The sequence below is a fragment of the Trichosurus vulpecula genome, chromosome 1 (assembly GCF_011100635.1).
Source record: "Trichosurus vulpecula isolate mTriVul1 chromosome 1, mTriVul1.pri, whole genome shotgun sequence".
Lineage (NCBI taxonomy): Eukaryota > Metazoa > Chordata > Mammalia > Diprotodontia > Phalangeridae > Trichosurus > Trichosurus vulpecula.
The window spans coordinates 530,006,851-530,029,086 of record NC_050573.1 but is presented as its reverse complement, the minus strand read 5'-3'; the positions used below and the strand labels follow the sequence as shown (position 1 = coordinate 530,029,086).

General features: G+C 42.5%; 1 protein-coding gene across 1 annotated transcript in view; it reads right to left on the bottom strand.

Moving 5' to 3' along the window:
* TTYH3 (tweety family member 3) overlaps positions 1–22,236 on the bottom strand; it is a 191,385-nt gene that overhangs the window by 23,387 nt on the left and 145,762 nt on the right. The window contains exons 8-11 of the mRNA XM_036741300.1: positions 12,827–12,882; positions 10,528–10,620; positions 10,024–10,116; positions 7,164–7,300 (exon numbers count right to left, since the gene is read on the bottom strand). Of these exons, the coding sequence (XP_036597195.1) occupies positions 7,164–7,300; positions 10,024–10,116; positions 10,528–10,620; positions 12,827–12,882 (379 nt within the window). The remainder of the gene's footprint in view (positions 1–7,163; positions 7,301–10,023; positions 10,117–10,527; positions 10,621–12,826; positions 12,883–22,236) is intronic.

Genomic DNA, 22,236 nt, shown 5'->3' with positions numbered 1-22,236 from the left:
AGGATTGCGCTTGGATGTGCTGAGGAGTCAGGGCTCCTGTAGTCCCTGCATCAGTGCTAGCAGGTTGTGTTGGTCCTTCATTCTTGAAGAGGACCATGACATCACGGAAATGATGACATGACTTGCAGTTGACTTGGATTTGAGTGAGGGAGGGCTGTGCAAGGTCACCATCCTCACTTTCTCCTCCAGAGCCATCTGGGTCCGGTGGCCTCTCTGGCCATCATTTTATATCACCTACCTTTCAAAGCTAAACCCTTTGAGAAGGCCTCTAAAAATTGTGCCTCAATGCACCCATTCAAGACAATTCTGAATGACTTATGATGAAAAAGGCTATCCATCTTTGGAGAAAGAACTGATGCAGTCTGAATGCAGAGAGAAACATACTTTTTCTTTACATTCTTTATTCTTGTTTTTTTAAACTGTGTTTTCTTTCACAACATAATTAATGTGGAATTATATTTTGCATGACTGCACACGTATAACTTATATCAAATTGTTTGCCTTTTCAATGAGAGGGGGAGGGGAGGGAAGGAAGGAAAGAATCTGGAATATTTTATTTTTCCCAATTACAAGTATTTTTTAGCATTTTTTCCAATTCTGAATTCCAAATTCTCTCCCTACCCCGCCCCCCCCCACGCATTAAGAAGGCAAGCAATTTGACATAGGTTATACAAGTGTAGTCATGCAAAACACATTTCTAAGCCATTCTGTGAAAGAAAACACAGACAACCCAAGAAAAACAAAGAAAGTAAAGAAAAAGTATCTCTGATCTGCATTCTGGCCTTACCAGTTCTTTCTCTGGAGATGGACAGAACATTTCACCACAAGTCCTACAGAATTGTCTTGGATCATTGTATTGCTGAGAATAGCTAAGTTATTCATAGTAGATGGTCATACAATATTGCTGTTACTGTGTACAATGTTCTCCTGTTTCTGCTCCTTTTCTGAATCAGTTCATGTAAGTCTTTTCATGTTTTTCTGAGAGCATCCTGCTCATCATTTTTTAAAAGGACAGTAACATCTCATCAGAATCACATACAACTTGATGAGCCATTCCTCAATTGATGGATATCTTCCTCAATTTTCAATCCTTTGCCACCACTAGAAGAGCTGCTATAAATATTTTTTGTGCATTTAGGTCCTTTTCCTTTTTGTCGTTTCTCTCTTTGGGATACTGACCTAGTAGTGGCATTGCTTGGTCAAAGGGTGTCCATGGTTTTTTAGCCCTTTGGCATAACTCCAAATTGGTTGAATCAGTATGCAACTTTACCAATAGTGAATTAGAGTTTTAATTTTCTCACATCCTCTCTAATATTTATCATTTCCCTTTTCTGTCACATTAGATGATTTGGTAGCTCAGAGTTGTTTTAATTTGCATTTCTTTCATCAATAATTTAAAAAAATTTAAATGAATGTTAAAATTGTTTTAAATGTAATTAGAAGAAAAATAAAATATTAAATTACATTAAAATTGGTACCTCTCATGTATAACCCATATCAAATTTTTTTCATTCTCAACAACGGGGGAGAGGAGAGAGAGACAAAAAGAATTTGGAACTCAAAAAATTTTTTTAAATGAATGTTAAAAATTTTTACATATAATTGGGGAAAAAATAAAAAATTAAATTTAAAATTGGTGCCACCACTTCCTCTCCTTTTATTCTCTTCTCTCTGTAGTCTAGCTTCCAAACTCATCATTCAACTGAAATTGCTCTCTCCAAAGTTACCCAAAATCTTTTCTCAATGCTTATCTTTCTTGACCTCTCTGCCAGTGAAAATGATGTCAAGCACCCTCTTCTCGATACTCTCTTCCCTCTGAATTGTTGAGATGCTGCTTCTCTCCTGGTTTTACACTACCTGGTTCACCTCTCCTTCTCAGCTTATTTGGTAGATCTTCATCCAAGGTTCTGCCCTAGGCTCTCTTCTCTTCTTCCTCTATACTATCTTGGCTTGATCTCCTCGAGTTCTCATTGATTCAATTATCATCTCTACGTAGATCTATTTATCCAGCCCTAACCTCTCTTCAAGACCTCCAGTCTTCCATCACCAAGACTGGATATCTAACAATGGGTATCCTGTAGATATCTTAAACTCAATGCATTTGAAATGGAATTCATGATCTGCTCCCCCCAATATGTTTGCCTCTTCTATACTTCTCTATTATGTGGAAGGCACCTCTCTCTTTCCAGTCACCCAGGCTCACAATGTAAAGGGAAGGGAAAAAAATAAGCATTTCTACAGCATCATTATATGTGCCAGCCATTACACTGATGATTTTACAAATATTATCTCATTTGATCCTCACAACAACCCTGCAAGGTAGATGTTCCTATCATACCCATTTTACAGTTGGGGAAACTGAGGCAAGCTGGGGTTATGTGACTTGCCCAGGGTCCCACAGCTAGTAAGTATCTGACTTTCTTGACTTCTGAGGTCAAATCTGGCCTCAGGCACTTACTGGCTGTGTGACCCTGGGCAAGCCACTTAACCTCTATGTGCCTTCCTTTCCTCATTTGTAAAATGGGAATAATAATGGCACCTATCTCTCAGGGTGGCAGCTAGGTGGCACAGTGGGTAGAGTGCCAGGCCTGGAGTCAGGAAGACTTATCTTCCTGAGTTCAGATCTGGCCTCAGACACTTCCTAGCTGTGTGACCCTGGGCGAGTCTGATCGCCTCAGTTTCCTTATCTATGAAATGAGCTGGAGAAGGAAATGGCAAACCCCTCCAGAATCCTTGCCAAGAAAAACCCACAATGGGGTTGGCAAAGAGTCGGGCATGACTGAAAAATGACTGGAAAACTGGATATACTAATATGTCCTGACTCCAAGCCCAGCACTCTAATCCACTGTGCCGCTTAACTGCCATTATAATAATAGCTAACATTTATATAGTGCCTACCGTGTGCCAGGCACTGTGCTAGCTCTCACCTAGCTGCCTCAACTCCTCACTCACATTCACCCCAAATCTCCAATCTGTTTCCAGTCTGCCCTTCACAACATTGCTCTTCTCTATCCTGTTCTCTCTCCTGGCACCGCCCATGCCTAGGTCTTTACCAGTTCACACCTGTTGGTGCCCCCCCCCACCCCGATTCTTCCCCATTCCAGTCTAATCTCCACTCATCGACAGCACAGATCCGATCACGTCACTTCCTTATCCAACAAACTCCAGTGGCTCCCTCCGGAATAAAGAAAAAAAAATCCTTTGTTTTGCTTTTAATGTCCTTCTGGTTCCCTCCTAACTTTCTAGTCTTCCTGTATTTCACTCCTCTCCACACCCTTTACAATTTAGTCATACTGGCCTTGCTGCACTTAACATTCTCTCTCTCTACTCCATATGTTTTAACTGATTGTCCCCCCTCCCTGGAATGCTCGCCATCTTCATCTCCACCTCTTCCTTCCTTCAGCTCAATCTCTACCTTCTCCAGGAAGCCCTTCCTGTTCTTTCTCCACACAACTAATGCCTTCCCTCTGAGATAACCTCTGATTTACTCTGCATACACCTTGTATGTACATGGCTGTTGCTATGTTGTCTCCCTGCTTTGGATGTGTGGGCAGGGACTGCTTTTGCTTAGCACAGTGCCTCAAACATAGCAGGCAAGTGCTGCCTGGCAAACTTTCTCATGAGCTCTCGCTCCATTGGATTTGCCCCTGACTATGTGTACCCTTCCCATTTCTCTTTCCATCCAATACACAACCAACAAAACTCATAGCCACCTGGAGTGGATCAGGGGCTAGAGAGAACCTAGTAGGAGAGCTGTTTCTTTTATCCCTGTACAGCTCTGATCAGACAACACGAGCTCATCCGGAGGCCTTACTCCCATCCACTCAATCCCCTTCCTTCCACTTGACAAGCACAGCCTTTCATCTTCCTTGTGTGTTTTTAAAAAAACTAGTATGACAAAAACACTTATCCCCGCCCTGCCTGGGATTGGGGCAGTTACCACAAAGGCACCTGAGCAAACCAACAAGTCTACATCATGGCGCTCAGATCAGTTCTACTCCCTCCCACATTCGGACAGCAAACAGGTCAGGTCATCCCTTGGCCTCTCCAGGGTGAATCTCGTATTTTGACCAAGGCAGGGGTGGGGAACCTGCAGCCTCGAGGCCACATGCGGCCTTCTAGGTCCTTAAGTGCTGCCCTTTGACCAAATCGGATTCCGTCAAAGGGCCTCTCTTGAGGATCTAGAGGGCCGCATGTGGCCTCAAGGCTGCAGGTTCCCCACTCCTGGACCAAGGCCATCTGTCCTAGACTCAATGTGCTGCAGAAAACACACTAGTGAGGGACCCTGGGTTCAAGTCCTGACCCTTACTAACTGGCTCTGTGACCATGAGACTTCATCTTTCTTAGTCTCAGGCCTAAAAATGATGAGAATACCACCTGCCTTGCCTATCCTATGGGTTGTTATGAGGATCAAATGAGATAATCAAATAATAAGCATCTATTTAGCACCTGCTATGGACCAGACACCTTGCTAAGCCATGGTAATACAAAATGAAAGTGCTTACCCTTAGGGAACTTACATCCACCTGGGGAGAGACAACATGTACGCAAACAAGCACGGCAGATACAGAAGTATATATATACATTCAACACGTCCAAAATAGAACCTATTATCTAAGTGGTACAGTGGATAGAGTGAAGGACCTGGAGGCAGGAGGACCCAAGTTCAAATCCCACCTCAGACTACCCATGTGATCCTGGGTGAGTCACTTAACTTCTGTTTGCCTTGTCTGAAAAATGGGGTTAATAACAGCACCTACCTTGAAGGGTTATTGTGAGGCTCAAACGAGATATTAATTATACTTCTGACTGAAACATAGTCAATGCTATATAAATGCCTACTATCCTTATCATCATGACTATTATTTCTCCCACAGTCCAATACAAGGTAATTTGGGGGGCGGGGTGGTGTGGAATACACATATATCTGGGGAAGTAGCAAAGGCCTCACGTAGGAGGTGGCATATGAACTGATATTTGAAGGAACTGAAGATTCTAAGAGTTTGAAGTTAGACATATACAACTTCCACCTATCTGCTTGCCTATAATAAGAGGGGTGGGGACGGAGGGAAGGAATTTGGGACTCAACATTTTTCAAAAAACAAATGTTAAAAATGGTTTTTACATATAGTTTGGGGGGAGGAATAAAATATTAAATTAAAAAAGAAAAAGAGTTTGAGGTGAGAAAAGAAGGCATTCCAGGGATGGGAGACAGCCTAGGCAAAGGGATGGAAGAAGGAATGTCATATGTGAAACACAGCAAGAAGGTCGGTCAATTGAGGGGAAGAGGGTTATATACAATAAGCCTGAAAGAGTAGGTTGGAGCCAATTTGCAGAGGGCTTTAAATGCCAGGGAGTTACTGGAATTAATTGAGCAGCAGTCAATAACACAGTCTGATAACGTCACTTTTTGATAAAGTGATAATATCACTTTGGCTACTGTTCAAGAAATGAACTAGGGAGGGAAAAGACTTGAACCCAACTAAGAAGATACGACGATAGTTCAGAAAGAAGGTTACGAGGGCCTGAACAAGGGTGGGAGCCACACGGGTGGAGAGAAAGAGATGGATGTGAGATGTTGTCGAGGAAGAATCAACAAGCCTCAGTAAATAATTGAATATGTTAGATCAGTGATGGGAAAGATGATAGCACCCTTGACAGACAGACGTTTGGTAAGGGGGAAGGTTGCCCTTGGTGGGGGGTGGGGAAGATCAGTTCCATTTTAGACTCATCCAAGATGCTGATAGGACATCCAATTTGAAATGTAAAAATTCTTCGAATACTAAAGAGTGAGATACAAATATATGGGATTATTACTATTTTTCATCAACATGTAAGAAGACTTGATTATTTTCCCATGTTATATCCTAATTTGCCAGGAGATGGCAGGCAAGATCCAACAATGTCTGGTTAAAATTTTAGTAACTAGGTTCCCAAGTGAAATCTTTGAATCTTAAAGTTTGAAAGGGTTTTAATTGTGATTTAATTGTTGTAGGGAAACTCCCTCTATAAATGCAAGTTGGTACCATCTCTTCAACTTATAGTCTTATAGAGCTGTCTGGAGCATTGAGAAGCAAAGCAATTGGTCCAGGGTAACAGCACAGGTTCCAGAGGGGAGACTTGAACCCAGGTCTTACAGATAGTAAGACCAGCACTCTATCCCACTATGTCACCTTAAAAGGCAATTTAGATCCCTTCCTTGGTGCATGACTCTTCTACATAATATCCTTAAATGAGGACACCATACTTTGAATAACTGGGATGTCAGGAAGCTCACTACCATACTGAGGCAACTCATTCCATTTTGGGGCAATTTTCTAAGATTTAAAATATCTTCCTTATACTGAGCCAAAATCCATCCCCACTGTGCCCTTGAGTCATCTGACCTATTTCTGTCCAGGGGATACATCAAAATAAGTCCAATGCCCTCTCCCACTTAAGCGAGACTTTGAATATTTGAATACAGAAATTGTAGCCTTCTCACCATTAGTTCCTTTAAATTAATTCTCATGCAACTAAGGCTGGATTAACTTCCCATTTTCCTCCTCTTGACATAGGGAAAAACAGGGAGCTTCCTTTTTCTCCTCCCACGCTCAGCCCACCCAATTCTATTTGCTTTTGAGGAAACCTGTATCTTGGCTGTCTCTTCCTATGGAGTGGTGTCTCCACTTTCCAGCCTTCGACTTCATCTCTGCTTAACTGAATTTGTCTTTTGAAAATCTACGTGAGGGTATATTTATTAGTATCTGTTCTTGCTAGGTTCCTCTCTGAGTCCTATAGCTTAGTGTAACTGCTCAGGGCCCTAGAGGATCTCTATACCCTAACTCAGTCACTCGATAAATATTGAATACTAAAGAGATCCTAATTAACCACCTACTATGTGCCAGGCACTGTGCTGGGGATATAAAGAAGGAGAAAAGACAGGCCCTGCCCTTGAGGAGCTCATAATCTAATGGGGGAAACAACATAAAAACCAAATATAAGTATGTGCAAACAAGCTATAAGACAAGTAGGGAATAAATCAACAGAGGGAAGGCAGTAGAATTGAGAGGGTTGGGAAAGGCTTTCTGTAGAAGGCAGGGGTTTACCTCCAAATAACACAAGTGCCCATCCCTCAGCACAGTCCTTCCCCCATGTTAACCTCTAGGTTTCCCCTCTCTTACCTTTTCTGCTGCCAGGTATGAGGAACGCTGCACACGATAGAGCTGAACATGAGGGCCGTGACGAAAGAGAAAAGCACCAGGTAGATGAGACCCTCTACTCCATCGTAGCAGAAGCCAGTCAGAGCCTGGACGTAATCCTAAAGAGGGGAAGAACCAAATAAATTTTTAGTTCAGCTGAAACACCTTTTCTCTAAAACCAATGATTCCTAGTGTCTAAGACCCATGTTGGTCTATGGGCCCTCTTGACACTTCTTTGTAGCTAATCTTGTCTGGAATCACTTTCAAGGCCATATTTGTTGTTGTCCAATCGTGCAATCATACCTGACTCTTCATGAGCCCCTGGATCATGGGACTTTCTTGGCAAAGATACTGGAGTGGTTTTGCCATTTCCCTCTCCAGTGGAGTAAGGCAAACCGAGGTTAAGTGACTTGCCCAGGGCCTCACAGCTAGTCTGAAGCCAGACTTGAACTCAGGTCTTACTGACTCCAAGCCCAGCACTTTATCCACTGAGCAACCTAGCTGCCCCCTTCAAGGCCATATGAGTTGTGTCAAATCCAATGCTTTTGATTGGTACTCGAGATAGCTGTGACTCCGAGCAAAGTCAACCAACAAAGGGTCATGGGGACAGCTCGGTGGCAACATCCTAGGAATAGTGGAGAAAGGCAATTCTGAAAGAGGAGAACAACTGCAGGAAATTAGCCTCTCCAGCCTTGGGGTAATAGCAAAGTGTTGGATTTGGAGTCAAAAAACTCAGATGAGAAACCTCAGCTCTGCCACTAAACACCTGTTGGACCTTGGCCTCTCCCTGGGCCTTAGTTTCCTATTCTGTAAAAATAGGGCAGCTAGGTGGGCCAATAGATACAATACTGGGTTTGCAATCAGAAAGACTCATCATCATGAGTTCAAATCCAGCCTCAGACACTTACTACCTGTGTGCCCCTATACAAGTCACTTAACCCTGTTTGCCTCAGTTTCCTCATCTGTCAAATGAGCTAGAGAAGGAAATGGCAGTATCTTTACCAAGAAAACTCCAAATGGGGTCACAAAGAGTCAGAAATGACTGAAAACAATTGAAAACAACATCCATACTGTAAAGGCCGGGCCAAGTCCCACCTTCTCAATGAAGCCTTCTCTGACCAGTCCAGCTCATAGGGATCTCAAAACACCTCAGAGTCAGAAGGGATCTCATAGGTGGTGTAGCATAGTGAAAAAAAAGAAATATTGGACTTGGAGTTAAGTGATCTGGGTTTGAAACTCAGACACTTATTAGTTGTCTGATCCTGGTCAAGGCACAACCTCTTAGACTCTCAGCTTCCCTGTCTGTAAAAGGAGATAATACAACACCGACCTCTATAAATCTTCAAGTGCTAAATGGGCTTAGTTTTTTATTTGGACTGGACCTGTGATTTAATTGATACAGGCAAATCTCAATAAGGAAACTCTTTCTACCAATGCAGATGGACACTTGCTCTGAGTCTTATCATCTTAGTTGCCTGGGGCAGTAAGAGACAAAATGACCAGCTCAGAGTCACACAGCTCACATGTGTCAGAGGCAAGATTTGAACACAGGTCTGCCAGACTTCAAGGCTGGCTCTCTGTCCTCTGCTATGCCACAAACACCACTTCAAATGTGAATTATCATTACCATCTCCAACCAGGTGGACCCAAAATCATTTCTACATCATGCCCAAAGTGGTCACCAAGCCAATGCTTGAAGTACTTTCACGAGAGGGAACTCATTACCTCCTGAGGCAACCACCCCACTTCTAGGCAGCTATTAGGGGTGTTTGGGTAGCTGTGTGCTCCGAATTTTCATGGTACTTTTGGTCTGAACTACAAATCTAATGCAAGGGGCTTGAAACTAAAAAGGATGAGGGAGGAAGATGACTGACTGCCTGTGTATATCCTTCAAGTATATCCTTATCACAGAGAGTAGTGATAAGAAGGAAGAAGAATTGCAGTTGAGCCACTCAAAAGTTCACAGGAGACAAAAAATCCAAGAAAGAGGCCAGGAGTAAAAGCCCCGGTTTCAAATATTTATGCACAATGCTCAAAGTTGGGCAGCTGGGTGGCGTAGTGGATAGAGCACTGGGCCTGGAGTCAGGAAGACCCATCTTCGTGAGTTCAAACCCAGCCTCGGACACTTGCTAGCTGTCTGCTGTCTAGGTGCCCCATGCTATCGACCAACAAATGTCATTTCCCTCTTTCAACTTCCATTTCATCAGTTGCAAAATGAGACTAAGACCACCACTAACTCCAGAGGACTGCTGTGAGAATCTAACGAGACAACAGATGCGAATGTACTTCTCAAAGTATAAAGCATTACATAAATGTGTTTATTGTGGAAAGTAACAATAATATAGTAACGTTATTCTATAAAGTAGGTTAATGGAAAGAGTGGTAGACCACAAATGTATAGAACATAATTCTAGTCCTAACTCTGCCACTGGCATAGTCTATCTAAAAGGAGAAGGCTGTGGGCTGTAGTTTGCTCACCCCTGATCTGGACGGTCTCTAGGGTTCATTCTAGTTTTAAGAATTCCATGATTCTACACCCCAAACAAATACTAGCCAGGACTTCAGCCAGCCATTCTTAAGCCTATATGGCAGGTTTATATTCCAGAACCTTCTGATAATTTGGTCTTCCCTCTTCCTACCTCCAGTACTTACTGCCACCCTTACCCCCAAATCTTTCGGGCTTAAGACATTCAAAATGCTTTCAAATGAACCACCGAGGGCTCAAAGAAAACCCTATACATTCTAGATGACTTTGCTTTTTGTCTCACTAGCCACACCTTCTTCAGCTCCCCTACATGTAACACCCAGGCTATAGCCAGAGTCTTCCTTAATGGGCACTCACCAGATGCAGGCTGCGGCAATCCACCAGGGCGGTTAAATGCTGCAGATTGATCTCTGTGGAATTCAGAACTTCCTGGATGCGTATCAGATAATCCTGGAAATAACAAGGCAAGAAGGATGAAATACGACCTCCTTTAGACACAAAGGTTATGCTCTGGGTCTATTGTTGGTGGGTTACGGGACTGGAATGACTTCCTCTCCCTCCCACCAATGGTATGGATAGGTTATAATTAATCCATCCACACCCTCTCACCCAGACTTCTTCAAGGTGAGCTAAGACAAGGGATGAAGTTGATGGTCACAGAACAGAATGACATTAACTAGCTCAATCCATAGGGACGGAACCCCTAACTGTGGCATCATCATCACTGTACTCTAACTCCTAAATAAACTAAAAACCAATAAGTGACCATTAACAACAGAGTGGAGGTTTGGAAAGGGAGTTTACCCCCTGCTTAAGAGCAAAGGGTTTTAAGAAACCACAGGACCCTTTCCCAGCTCTTACCTTGGAGGTGGGGTATTCTCTAAGCGCAGACCTCAAGAGCTCCAGAACATCATCCTGCATTTCCACCAGGGCTTTATGACTCCCAGACAGCTTCTGCTCAATACAAATGTGGCCAGCTCAGTCTCCAGAGGGAGAAGGTGCCGAACTGTCTTTAACCCCTTCCCAACTGCCTCCTCACGCCTTAGCTGAAGGGCCTTCCCACAAAAGAAAGGAGAAACCCCTTCATGGTCAATGCCCTAAGTCAGCTATCACTTACCCTGGATCTGCTCACATCCTGCACCCTGGGATTGCATCTCCCAAAACACCCCTCAAAGGAGGACTAGAAGATGTGATGTGGTAGTGTACCCCTGCCCAGCTAATGGGTTTGCCACGACAGCCCCATCAGTCTTTCCCTGTCCTTGAACTTAACCGGTTGCCAACTAATCACTTCTCGGAAAGTAACAAAGGCAGTGGAAAGAACACCGAACTAGGAGTCAGGTGCTCTGCCCCTTTAATAATGATAATAATAACAATAATAATAATAATAATGATAGAGAGCCATGTGGTGCAGTAGATAGAGCATGGGGTCTGAAATCAGGAAGACCTGAGTTCAAATCTGACCTCAGCCCTTTACTACCTGGGTGACCCTGGGCAAGTCTCTGTTTGCCTCGGTTTCTTTATCTGTAAAACGGGGATAGTAACAGCACCCATTTTGAAGGGTCGTTGCAAGGATCCGATGAGATAATATTTATCAAGTACTTAGCACAGTGCATGGCACATATATAAATGTCAGCTACAAGAGTAATCATGACGATAATGATGATGACTAGCATCGTGCTTAAGGTTTGCAAAGTGCCGTACATATTATCTCATCAGATCCTCACAGAGAGGCGAGTGCTACTGTCATCTTCACTTCACAGAGGAGGAAACTGAAGCAGGCGTAAGTTAAATGATTTGTCCAGGGTCACCTACAGTCAAGTAACTGTCTGAGGTGGGACTTGAACTCAAGTCATCCTGACTCCAGGTAGAACCCACTTACTCACTGTATCACCTAGCAGCCTACAAGTCGCCTAACCTTTCTGGGACTATTTTCTTCTGTAAAATGGGTATAATGCCACCTACTCTACCTAACCTTACAGATGGACATAACCAAATACAGTAAAGCATACAAAAGTGCTTTCCCAACTGAAAAAAAGGACTGTAGTCAGTAATATTATAATTACCACCGGGAATATTAGACTCCCTCTCGTTCTGCATTCCCTTTTCCCACTTGGTTGTTTCCCTTCTCATTTTAGCCATATTGATTTTGCTTCTACAAAAGCTTTTCAAAGTTTATGTAATCAAAGTTGTCCATTTTCCTTTAGGGATCATCTCTATCTGTTGTTTAGTTAAGAATTCTCCCTCTATCCGTAGTAGTCTTCTCTCTCCTCCAATTTACAATCCAACTTTTTATGTTTGGGTCATTTATGGAGCTTACTATGGCATACTGTGTAATAATACATCAAGCTAAGCCTGACTTTTGCCTTATGACTTCCCGATTTTACCAGCAGTTTTTGGTGAATAGAGAGGCCTTACTCTAGTTGGTGTCCCCTGATTTTTCAAATACGTTTGATTATGTCCCCTCCATTTCCCTTTTACTATTGCCAATGCTCAGACCTATCCATGCACAGTACTCAACTTTCCCCAGGGAACTTGCTAGTGTAAGTGATCAGCAATTCCTTTTCTCACAGGAGCTCAATCCCAGCATGCCATTGAGCTCAAAGCAAGTTTGTGAGAATCAACTCATCCTTGTGGCAATCTCATTCGTTTTTTCACTGGTACCCATGAGCCGGGGCTCCCTCCGAACTTCACAAAGATAAAACATGAGAGGCAATGATCATCATAAGAGATGGAAAGGCCATTCCTGGGGAAAGGCTGGATCAGCCTAGAGGAATCAAGCCAGGATTCAGTAGGAGAGAAGGTTCCCTTAGGGAGAAGTTGGCTTATCTTCAAGGCTCCCCTCAGGTTTGCCTTCCCTGGACAGCACAGTGACCTCCTGATACCTTCTGGGGCTCTGTTGTTCACCAGAAACACAATCATGCTTCTGAGGTCTAAGAGCCTCATGTTCAAATGGGTTTTGGGGGGCAGGGCTAAGCTGGTCCAGTCTGTGAGTATTTTCCCTCTCCATAGGGAACTAGAACAAGGCAGGAAGGATGTTTTGTTCCCAGACTTGCTGGAGATCAGACAAAAACCCCAAAGCTCTCCCTTTCTCAGGATGCCGTGGTTTTGGTGTGTAAGAATATAAATCTGGCCTCAGAGAAATGGCCAGTGAACTACTCACCTGCTGAAAGGGGTTTATATATCCAGCAGAACAGTCCAGGTAATAGTGAAGGATCTCTGGGAATAGAAAGAAGAAACTTCTGAATGCAGCTATCACTGCCAATGGATAGCCATCGATCACCCTTGAGAAGGTAGGTGTTAGGCAGGCCCCAGTATCTCGGGACACAGAGGTGAAGTATAGAAGGCAGCTAGGTAGTGCAATGGCTAGAACACTGAGCCTGGCATCGGGAAGACCTGGGTTCAGATCTAGCTTCAGACACTTACTATAGTGGTGTAACCCTGGCCAAGTCATCGTTTGCCTCAATTCCTCAAATGTAAAGTGAGGATAACGATAGCACCTAACTCCCAGGGTTGTTGGGAGGATCAGAGGAGATAATATTTGTAAAGTGCTTCACATAATGCCTGATACATATTAAATTATTAATTTAATATCAATATTAAATTAAATAATATTAAATGAGTATTTTCTTCCTTCCTAAGAAGCTGAAAGCTCTTTAATCCAACCTTAATCCAATTGTTTTACAGATGAGGAAACTGAGACCCAAGGAGGTGACGTGACTTGTCATCATGGATTTAGAGAAGGGACCTCAGAGGTCATCTAGTCCACTCCCATCTGCCATCCCCAAAGAAGCGTGTGATCTCGGTCAAGGCATTTCCAACCTCTGGGCCTCAGTTTCCTCATGTGTACAATGAGGGGGTGGAACCAGATGAGCTCTGAAGTCCTTTTAGCTCTAGAGCTATGCTCCTCTAACTTTCTGAGGAATGATCTGGGAGTTCCCTGTTATACCATGAAGCCAGAAGAAGCCTTAATTCGTGTTGATGTCTTTTATTTGTACATCATATTCATTTCTGAAAACACTCCTCCCCACTCTCCTACTTGTTGAGTCTTACCTAGTAACAAAGGTTAAAAAGAAAAAAGTTCAGTCAACCAGATCAACATCTTGGCAAATATACAACATTCCACACTTACAGTCCCCCACCTTTCACAAGGAAGGAGGGAGATGGCAGAAGTGGTAATTCACTAGTTACGTGACCTTGGGTAGACCCCTTCATCTCTCTGAGTTTTAGCTTCTTCGTCTATAAAACGGGGACAAGAATATTTCCACTGCCTACCTCGTAGGGTTATTGTGAGGAAAGCACTTTGTTAACTGTAAGGGGCCACATAGATGGAAAGTATTATTACTGTCATTTCTACAGTCACCCACATCATGGAGAGGTGATGTGGATGATCAGCAGCACCGGATGACTTTCGATAATGTTATTTGGCTTTGGAATATAATCGGTGATTTAAAAAAAAAAATTGAACTTCCTAATTATGCCTGCTCACACCACCAGATGGTGTGCTCCAGCCTGGAGACATTTTGTAAGGCAGAGAAATGTCAGTTTGGGATTTTACAGAAGATCCAAAGCAGTAAGCAACAGGTGGATGAGGGAACATTTACTTTAAAAAGTCATTCAATAAAATAACCTTCATATGCTCCTAGATAAAATTTGCTTTTAAAGCCTCCCTCCCTCCCCATTCACTCTGTGATAAAAAATACCAACCCTGTTGGGGACATGGGACAAGCTGAGATGTTATGCAGAAAGAGGACATTTTAGCACCAAGGTGGGAGATGAAAGAAGCAAGCACAGGGTCATTGTGGCTGGAACAGGACGCTAGACTGCTAGAGGGGTGTAACATTAAATAAGCCTGGACAGACTGTGAAGGGCTCTGAAGGCCAAATGGCGGCACCGACGTCAGTGCAAGAGAAGAAAACTCAGTCTTCATCATAAGAAACTGCCATCCATTGTTCCTTGCTCCTGGAGCCTTCTTCCTTGTTCATTCATTCAATCAAAAACACCTACTATATACTAGGCCCCAGAGATACTAGGACAAAAATCACAGTCCTTGCCTTCAAGGAATTTATATTCTACAGGGAGTGAAAAGATATCTCTATCTATATATGTCTATATAGATATAGATATATACACACATATATGTATTTACAAAATAAATAAAAAGAAATTACGGGATACTGATAGTAATAATACAAAGGAGGAGAAGAGAAGGAAGAAGAGGAGGAGGAGGAAGAGGAGGAAGAAAAGGAGGAGAAAGAGGAGAAAGAAAAGGTAGAGGAGAAGAGAAGGAAGAAGAAGAGGAGGAAAAGCAGGAGGAGAAAGAGGAGGAGAAGAAGAAGAGGAGGAAGAATTAGAGGAAAAGGAGGAGAAAGAGGAGAAGGAGAAGGAGGAGGAGAAGATAAGGAAGAAGAAGAGGAGGAAAAGGAGGAGAAGGAAAAGGAGGAGGAAGAAGAGGAGGAAAAGGAGGAGAAGGAAAAGGAGGAGGAGAAGGAAAAGGAGGAGGAAGAGAAGAAGAGGAGGAGGAAGAAGAAGAGGAAAAGGAGGAGGAAGAGGAGGAGAAAAGGAAGAAGAAGAGGAGGAGGAAGAGAAGGAGGAGGGAGAAGAAGAGAAAGAAGAGGAGGAAAAGAATGATGATGATGAGGAGAATAGCTAACATTTACATGGTGTCTAAAGGTGTACAAAGTACTGTCCACATGTTACCTCATTTGAATCCCAAAACTTGGTGTTATTATTATCAAGTAGGTGTCATCTTTATCCCCTTCATCAGAAAAGGAATCAGAATAGGCTCAATATACAAATGGCAGTTTCTAGGGATTCTAAGAAAGAAGTGAACAGAGAGCATATTGTAGAAATTGGAGAGAGCCAACATGAAGGCCTAGAGATGGGGAATAGAATGCTCTGTGTTCACATGAACCTACTCCCCTAGACTTTATTAATATAGACTGTCTACTGAGAATAAATGAGGAGGTGCTCTTGGGATTTGAGATGTTTTGAGTCACAATGAATTTTTTTAAAGTGATATGAGAGGGGTTAGGAAAGTAGTGATTTGAGTTCCAACAGCTGGAATAGGAAGATTCTATGTTAGTTACAAACTTATGTTTATGGGTAAGTCTGTAAATTTAGGATGCTAAGATTTGTTCAGTCTACTCCATATTGGAAATAAGTGGAGGTGATTAAGTACCTAAAGATTTCTTAATGATTACTATTTTCAGTGTTGCATACTTTAAAAAGAATGAGTTGAAGGTCTATTTTTTGGATATACTGGACAAGAGTAAAAGCATTCTAGCTATGGGAAGACATTAGCAGTGTGGCCCATAAAGTCAGCTGATCATCTGGCAAGCTCAAACATTTTCTTTGCTAATTATAATGTTAATATCTGCTTGATTCAATTCAGCATTTGAGTCATCACATGTAGAAGAGAATTAATTAATAACAGTAGCTAACACTTACATGGTATTTTCACTTGCAAAGTGCAAATATTATCTCATTTGAGACTGACAACAACCCTGGGAGGTGCGAGTTATGATTACCTCCATTTGCCAGATGATTAAACTGAGGCAGACAGAGGTTAAGTGACTTGTCCAGACACCTCCAGCTAGGATTTGAGGCCAGTCTTTCTGACTCCAGGTCTAGCATTCTGCCAGTTGCATATTGACTTGGAAAACCACAAATTAATATTATCAGTGTTTTATGGTATATTTATTTATTTTGTCAAATATCTCTCAATCGCAATTTAATCTGGTTCAGGCCCCATTTAGGAGCATTGGGGGCCAGAGACTAAAAATCTGACACCTCTAATTTACTGCAAAGTCTGGTTGCTTCTTGGTCCACTTGGCCTTGGGGGGCAGAACCAGGACCAATGGGTAGAAGCTCTAAAGAAAAATATTAGCTCATTATAAGGAAAAACTTCCCAACAACTTTTTTTTTTTTGGCAAGGTGGGGTGGGGAGGCCACAAACATGATTTCATCCATTACATCAGGGTGGAAAATCCCTCTAGCAAGGCCGATCCACAACTCATCTTGCAGAGCTTCCTGAGGACAGTGAGTTAAATGGCTGTTCAAGGTAATACAGCTAATACACCATCAGTAGGATTTGAACCCAAGTCCTCTTGACTCCAAGGCTGGGCCTTTATCCACCATGCCATCCACTTCTTAACGGTCAATAGTTATAGAGAAGTACACTTTAGCTCCCTTTTACAAAGAAAAATTTCTTAATAATTTGGGTTGGCTAAAAATGGGTTACAAGTAGAATGGGCGACTTTGTGAGGTAATGAGTTCACTGTCAGTATTCAAGTGGAGGATGGACAGTATGAATGAAGGTGGGGGTGGGGAAGGCAGAATGGGGTCAGCGACTAGCCCAGTTTAATTGGAATAGAATATGGGAAGGGGATGGGTGACTGAATCTGGAGACCTACATCGGAGCCGGGCCAAACAGCTCATTGGGAACATTTTGTCGTCTCAGTGAGAAACATGAATTGAAGAGAATAATTGTGAGGCTGGTGGAAAAGTCTAAATGAGAGCTGATGAGGGCCTGGACTAAATTAGCTGAAGTAAGAATGAAAGGGAGGGAACAAATTAAAAAATTTCAAAGTTGAAAGAGACCTTAGAGGCCATCTAGATCTTTTTTTTTAAATTTTTTTGGACTAGACCAGAGTTCATTGATGGAGTGAGGGGAACTCCTTTTATTACAAGTCAGCACCTGCTTTGTAACTAATAATCTTAGAAATGTAGCTGGTTCAGTGACTTGCCCGGGATCACACAGCCAGATATGTCAAAAGCGGCACTTGAACCCAAGTCTTCCTGACACTGCTACTGTACTACACTGCTCCTCACATTTGTTGTCAATGTTCAGTTGTGTCCAACTCTTCATGACTCTATTTGGGATTTTCTTGGCAAAGATACTGGAATAGTTTGCCCTTTCCTTCTCCAGCTCATTTTACAGATGAGGAAACTGAGGCAAACAGAGTTAAGTGATTTGCCTAGGGTCACACAGCAAGTGAGTGTCTGAGGCCAGATCTGAACTCAAAAAGAGGAGCCTTCCTTGTCTCCAGGCCAGTCGCTCTATCCACTTCGCCACCCAGCATGATGTCACAGAAGGGAGAGATCACATTTGGACTGGAGGACCAGGGAAAGCTGCAGGAAGGCGGCGTTTGAGCTAAGTCTTGAAAGCAGTTTTCAACAAGTGATAATCATCATAGTAAATGGCATTCATACAATGTTTTAAGGTTTGCATAGCACTTTATGTAATTATGTCATCGATCATTTCAACAATCCTATGAAGAGTTATTATCCCGACTTGACAGATGAGGAAACTGAGAGATTACTTGCTGACAGTCATAGAGCTAGTAAATGTCAGAAGTGAGATCTGAACTCAGGTCTTTCTCAATTCTTAGCCCAGGGCTTTTTCTACTACACTACACTCAGGGGATGGAAAGAGCGGGGAGGAGAAAGGAGTGTTTCAGGAATAGAAAGTTAGTTAGGAAAGGCAGAAAAGTTTGGCATGGGTACAAAGGACAGCTTGGTGAAACCCTAGAGCACATGAGAGGGCACAGTGTGAGGTAAGGTCAGAAAGGCAGATTGGAAAAGAGACTCAGAAATACCAAGCAACCTGCCCTCAGTCACAAGACACAGCCAAAGTAACAAGCTTCATCCCTGGATTCTTTGGGTCCTTGAGTTAAACTACAGCCCATTTGGCAACCTCTCCTGACTCTAAATTCCTAAAGCACCTAGTGGCTGGACCATTCCTTGGGTACTTATGATAATGCTGCCTTGTGGCACTTTGTGTATAGCTGTCTTGTATTGCTATTTACCTTCTCAAGTATGTGTCATCTTCCCAAGGAGATTGTAAGCTCCTCTAGAATAAAGACTGTCTTCTTCAGTAACCCCCACAGTTTCTGGCATATAACGGGTACCCAATGACTGCTTGTCGAATGAATGAGTTTGTTGGCTCAATAATGCAGGAAATGGGCTTCCCTCCCTCTTTCCCTGGCCTCTGTGGGCTGGGGGGGAGGGAGGAGGGAGAGAGGGGGCTGCCAGCCAAAGGAGATAAAAGCCCCAGTCTCTCAGCAGTAATAACCATCATCTGTCTCCATTGTGAAATGCCTCCATCTGAAGAGTGAAAAGCACTTTAACTAAAAACACCATCCATCATTGAGAGCTGACTTCCCCCTCCCCTCCCCCCAAAGAGTCTGGGAATAAGGGCAGGAGTTGTATCAACATTACCTAAAGGAATACCCAGCAATGGGCTGTGGGTACCAGTCACACCTACCTGCCACCACCCCACCATCTTATTCCCTTAGGGGAAAAACACAGCCTCTCCATCTCTCTCCTTGGACTCTGATATTTGTATTTAGGTAACCTGGCTCTGAGAGAGAGGCCATGGCAGAGTGAAGAACGGGTCAGGCTTTGAGTCTGGGCTTTGGAGTCAGTTACCTACTACCAGTATGACTTTGGACAGGTCCCTTACCCTCTCTGGGCCTCAGTTTCCATATCTGTAAAATGAGGGGGTCGGACTATATCAATTAATAACACTATGTGCTAGTTGTTAGATGACCTCTGTGGTTAACTTCAGCTTTCCATCTTAACCAAAGTCTGGCTTCAAGTCTTGCCTTTGACACACACCTACCATGTGGTCATAGGCAAGTCACTTGGCCCCCAGTGCCCCAGGCAACTCTCTGAAACTATAAGCAACAGATTTGCCAATATAGGTTGCCAATATAATTTTTTTTGGAGGGGGGAAGGCAGGGCAATTGGGGTTAAATGACTTGTCCAAGGTCACACAGCTAGTAAGTGTGTCAAGTGTCTGAGGTTAGATTTGAACTCAGGTCCTCCTGACTCCAGGGCCACTGCTCTACTCACTGGGTCACCTAGCTGCCCCCTAGGTTACTAATCTACACGGATGAAGGAAGTTTCCCTCAGAAAGTTCCCTCAAACTAATGAAACCACAGGTCTGACTCATGCTCTCAAAAAAAAAATATCCTGACCTTGATCCTCATGTGTTTCCTTTTCATCCTTGGACTCTGACCTCTGCTCCTGCTTAGCCCAGTAACACAATTTTGTCTCCTATCCTGTTCCTTCTTTTTCTGGTTTCAGATCCTGCCCACAGTGGGCAGATTCTCAACTGGAATCCAGACTTTAATGAACAAGAACCTTTAGGGATAAAGAAAGAACCAAGGGAAGCAATGTGGTGCAGTGGAAAGAACACCAAGCACCCAGTTCCCCTATTTATTGCATGTGTGACCTTGTCGCTTAACTCAACAGGGCCTCCTGTGTAAAACTAGGAGGCTGCATCAGATAGCCCCTGAGGCCCCTTCCAGATCTGTGATTCCCTCATTACCTTAGACTTTGGATCCAGCATAGCCTACCTGCCAGAATTGGTTAGATCACAGGATCCACACAGGACCATAAGTCTAGAGCAGAAAGGGACCTGAAAGGTCATCTAATCCAGCCCTTTGATCTTCCTGAGAGCCAGTAGCAGGACTAGCCCGAGGTGGCAGAGCTACAATTTGAATTTAGCTCCTCTGACTGAAAATCCAATTTCTTTTTTACCTTCACCACACAGCTATCTCTAGATGTCCAAGAGTAGTTGGGATCAGGAAGGGTCATCCCTGACCCACGTACCATGGAAAGCAGCTAGATGGCACAATAGATAGAGCAGTAGGCCTGAAGTCAAGAAAACCTGAGTTCACTGGAAAGACTTCAATGAACTGATGCAAAGTGAAATGAGCAGAACCAGGAGAACATTGTACACAGTATCAGCAAACTTGTGCGATGATCAGCTATGAATGACTTAGCTCTTCCCAGTAACACAATGATGTAAGGCAATTCCAAAGGACTCATGATAGAAAATTCTATCTACATCCAGAGAAAGAACTGGAGTTGAAGCATACTATTTTCACTTTTTAATTTTTTTGTGTGTTTTTTTTCCTTTTGGCTTGTTTCTTCTTTCATAATATGACTAATATGGAAATATATTTTACATGATTACACATATATAACCTATATCAAATTGCTTACTGTCTTGGGGGAGAGGGGATGGAAGAGGGATGAAGAAAATTTGAAACTCAAAAATATTTTTAAATGAATGTAAAAAATGGTCTTTACATGTAATTGGAAAAAATACTATTTTAAAAGGAAAAAAAAAAAGGAAACCTGAGTTCAAAACCAGTCTCAGACTCTTACTAACTAGCCTCTTTCAGCCTCAGTTTGCCCATCTGTAATAAAAATAGCACCTACTTACCTCCCAAGAAATAATAGTACCTACTTCCCAGGGTAGTTTTGAAGATCAAGTGAGATAATTTTTGAAGAGTTCTTTACAAACCTAAAGCACTAAAATAAGTATCTTTCCCCTCAAATTATCCTATATTGGCTAATATGGAAATATGTTTTGCATGATTTCACATAGTATAATTGACATCATATTGCTTGCCTTCCCAGTAGATGGGGGAGAGGGGTGGTAGGGAGAGAATCTGGAACTCAAAATTTAAAAAGAAAAGAATGTTAAATACAAATAATAAATTGAATTTTTTAAAAAAATTTATCCTATTATTTACTTATCTTTGTACATGCTGTATTTCCATAGTATAAGGTAAATTCCTTGAGGAGGGGAAGATGATTTCATTTTTTTCTTCATCTCACCAGCCCCTTGTACAATGCCTTACTGAGTAGGTATTTATTAAATTTGTTAAATTGAATTAATAGCAGTGTACTAGGAATTGGGGGAGGGAGGGGCACAGAAACTAGAGGCCTCAAGTCTCTCATCTGAAAAGTGATTAGGCCTCACTCCCCTCCATTACTCTGTGATTCAGGGACACTGGCTTCCTTGATTCTCCTGGTATAGGACCCTCCATTTCCCAATTTTCCAGGTGTTTTCACTGGCTGTCCTTCTTGTGTGGAACATTGCATATTCTTTTAGACACAGTTGTGTTGGTTTTAAAGAATTGCCTTTTTCCTTTTCCTTTTTTATCCTTAATAACAAGGGATAATTTGTTATATGGGGAGGAGAAAAGGATATATTTTGAAATTAAGATGATATAAATACATATAAGTATTCACCAAAAAATCAAAATTTGTTTTTTGGGTTAGGTTTCTTTTTTTTTTTAAGGAAAAAATGCTAGAACACAACAATCAGAGATTACAGGTTCCTATCCTGGTTCTAACACTGTCTCTTGAACTCTCCCCCTTCTCATCTCCACCTCCACGTTTCCCTAGCTTCCATCAAGTCTCAAATACAGTCCCACCTTCTGCAAGATATCTTTTCTTTACCTCCCTTAATCTCAGGGCTTCCTCTCTGATATTATCCCCAGTTTTACCCCATCCATAACTTGTGCATACATAGTTGTTTGTATGCTGTCTCCTCCATATTAGATTCTGAGCTGCCCTGAAGCATGAATTGTTTTGTTTGCCTTTCTTTGTATTCCCAGCACTTAGCACAGTACCTGGAACACAGTAGGTGCTTAATAAATGCTAGTTGGCTGACTGACACAATGAGGGTGTTGGATTGTTGTTGTTATTTTTCTTCAGTCGTTTCTGTCACATCTGACTCTTAATGACTCCATTTGGGTCTTCCTGGCA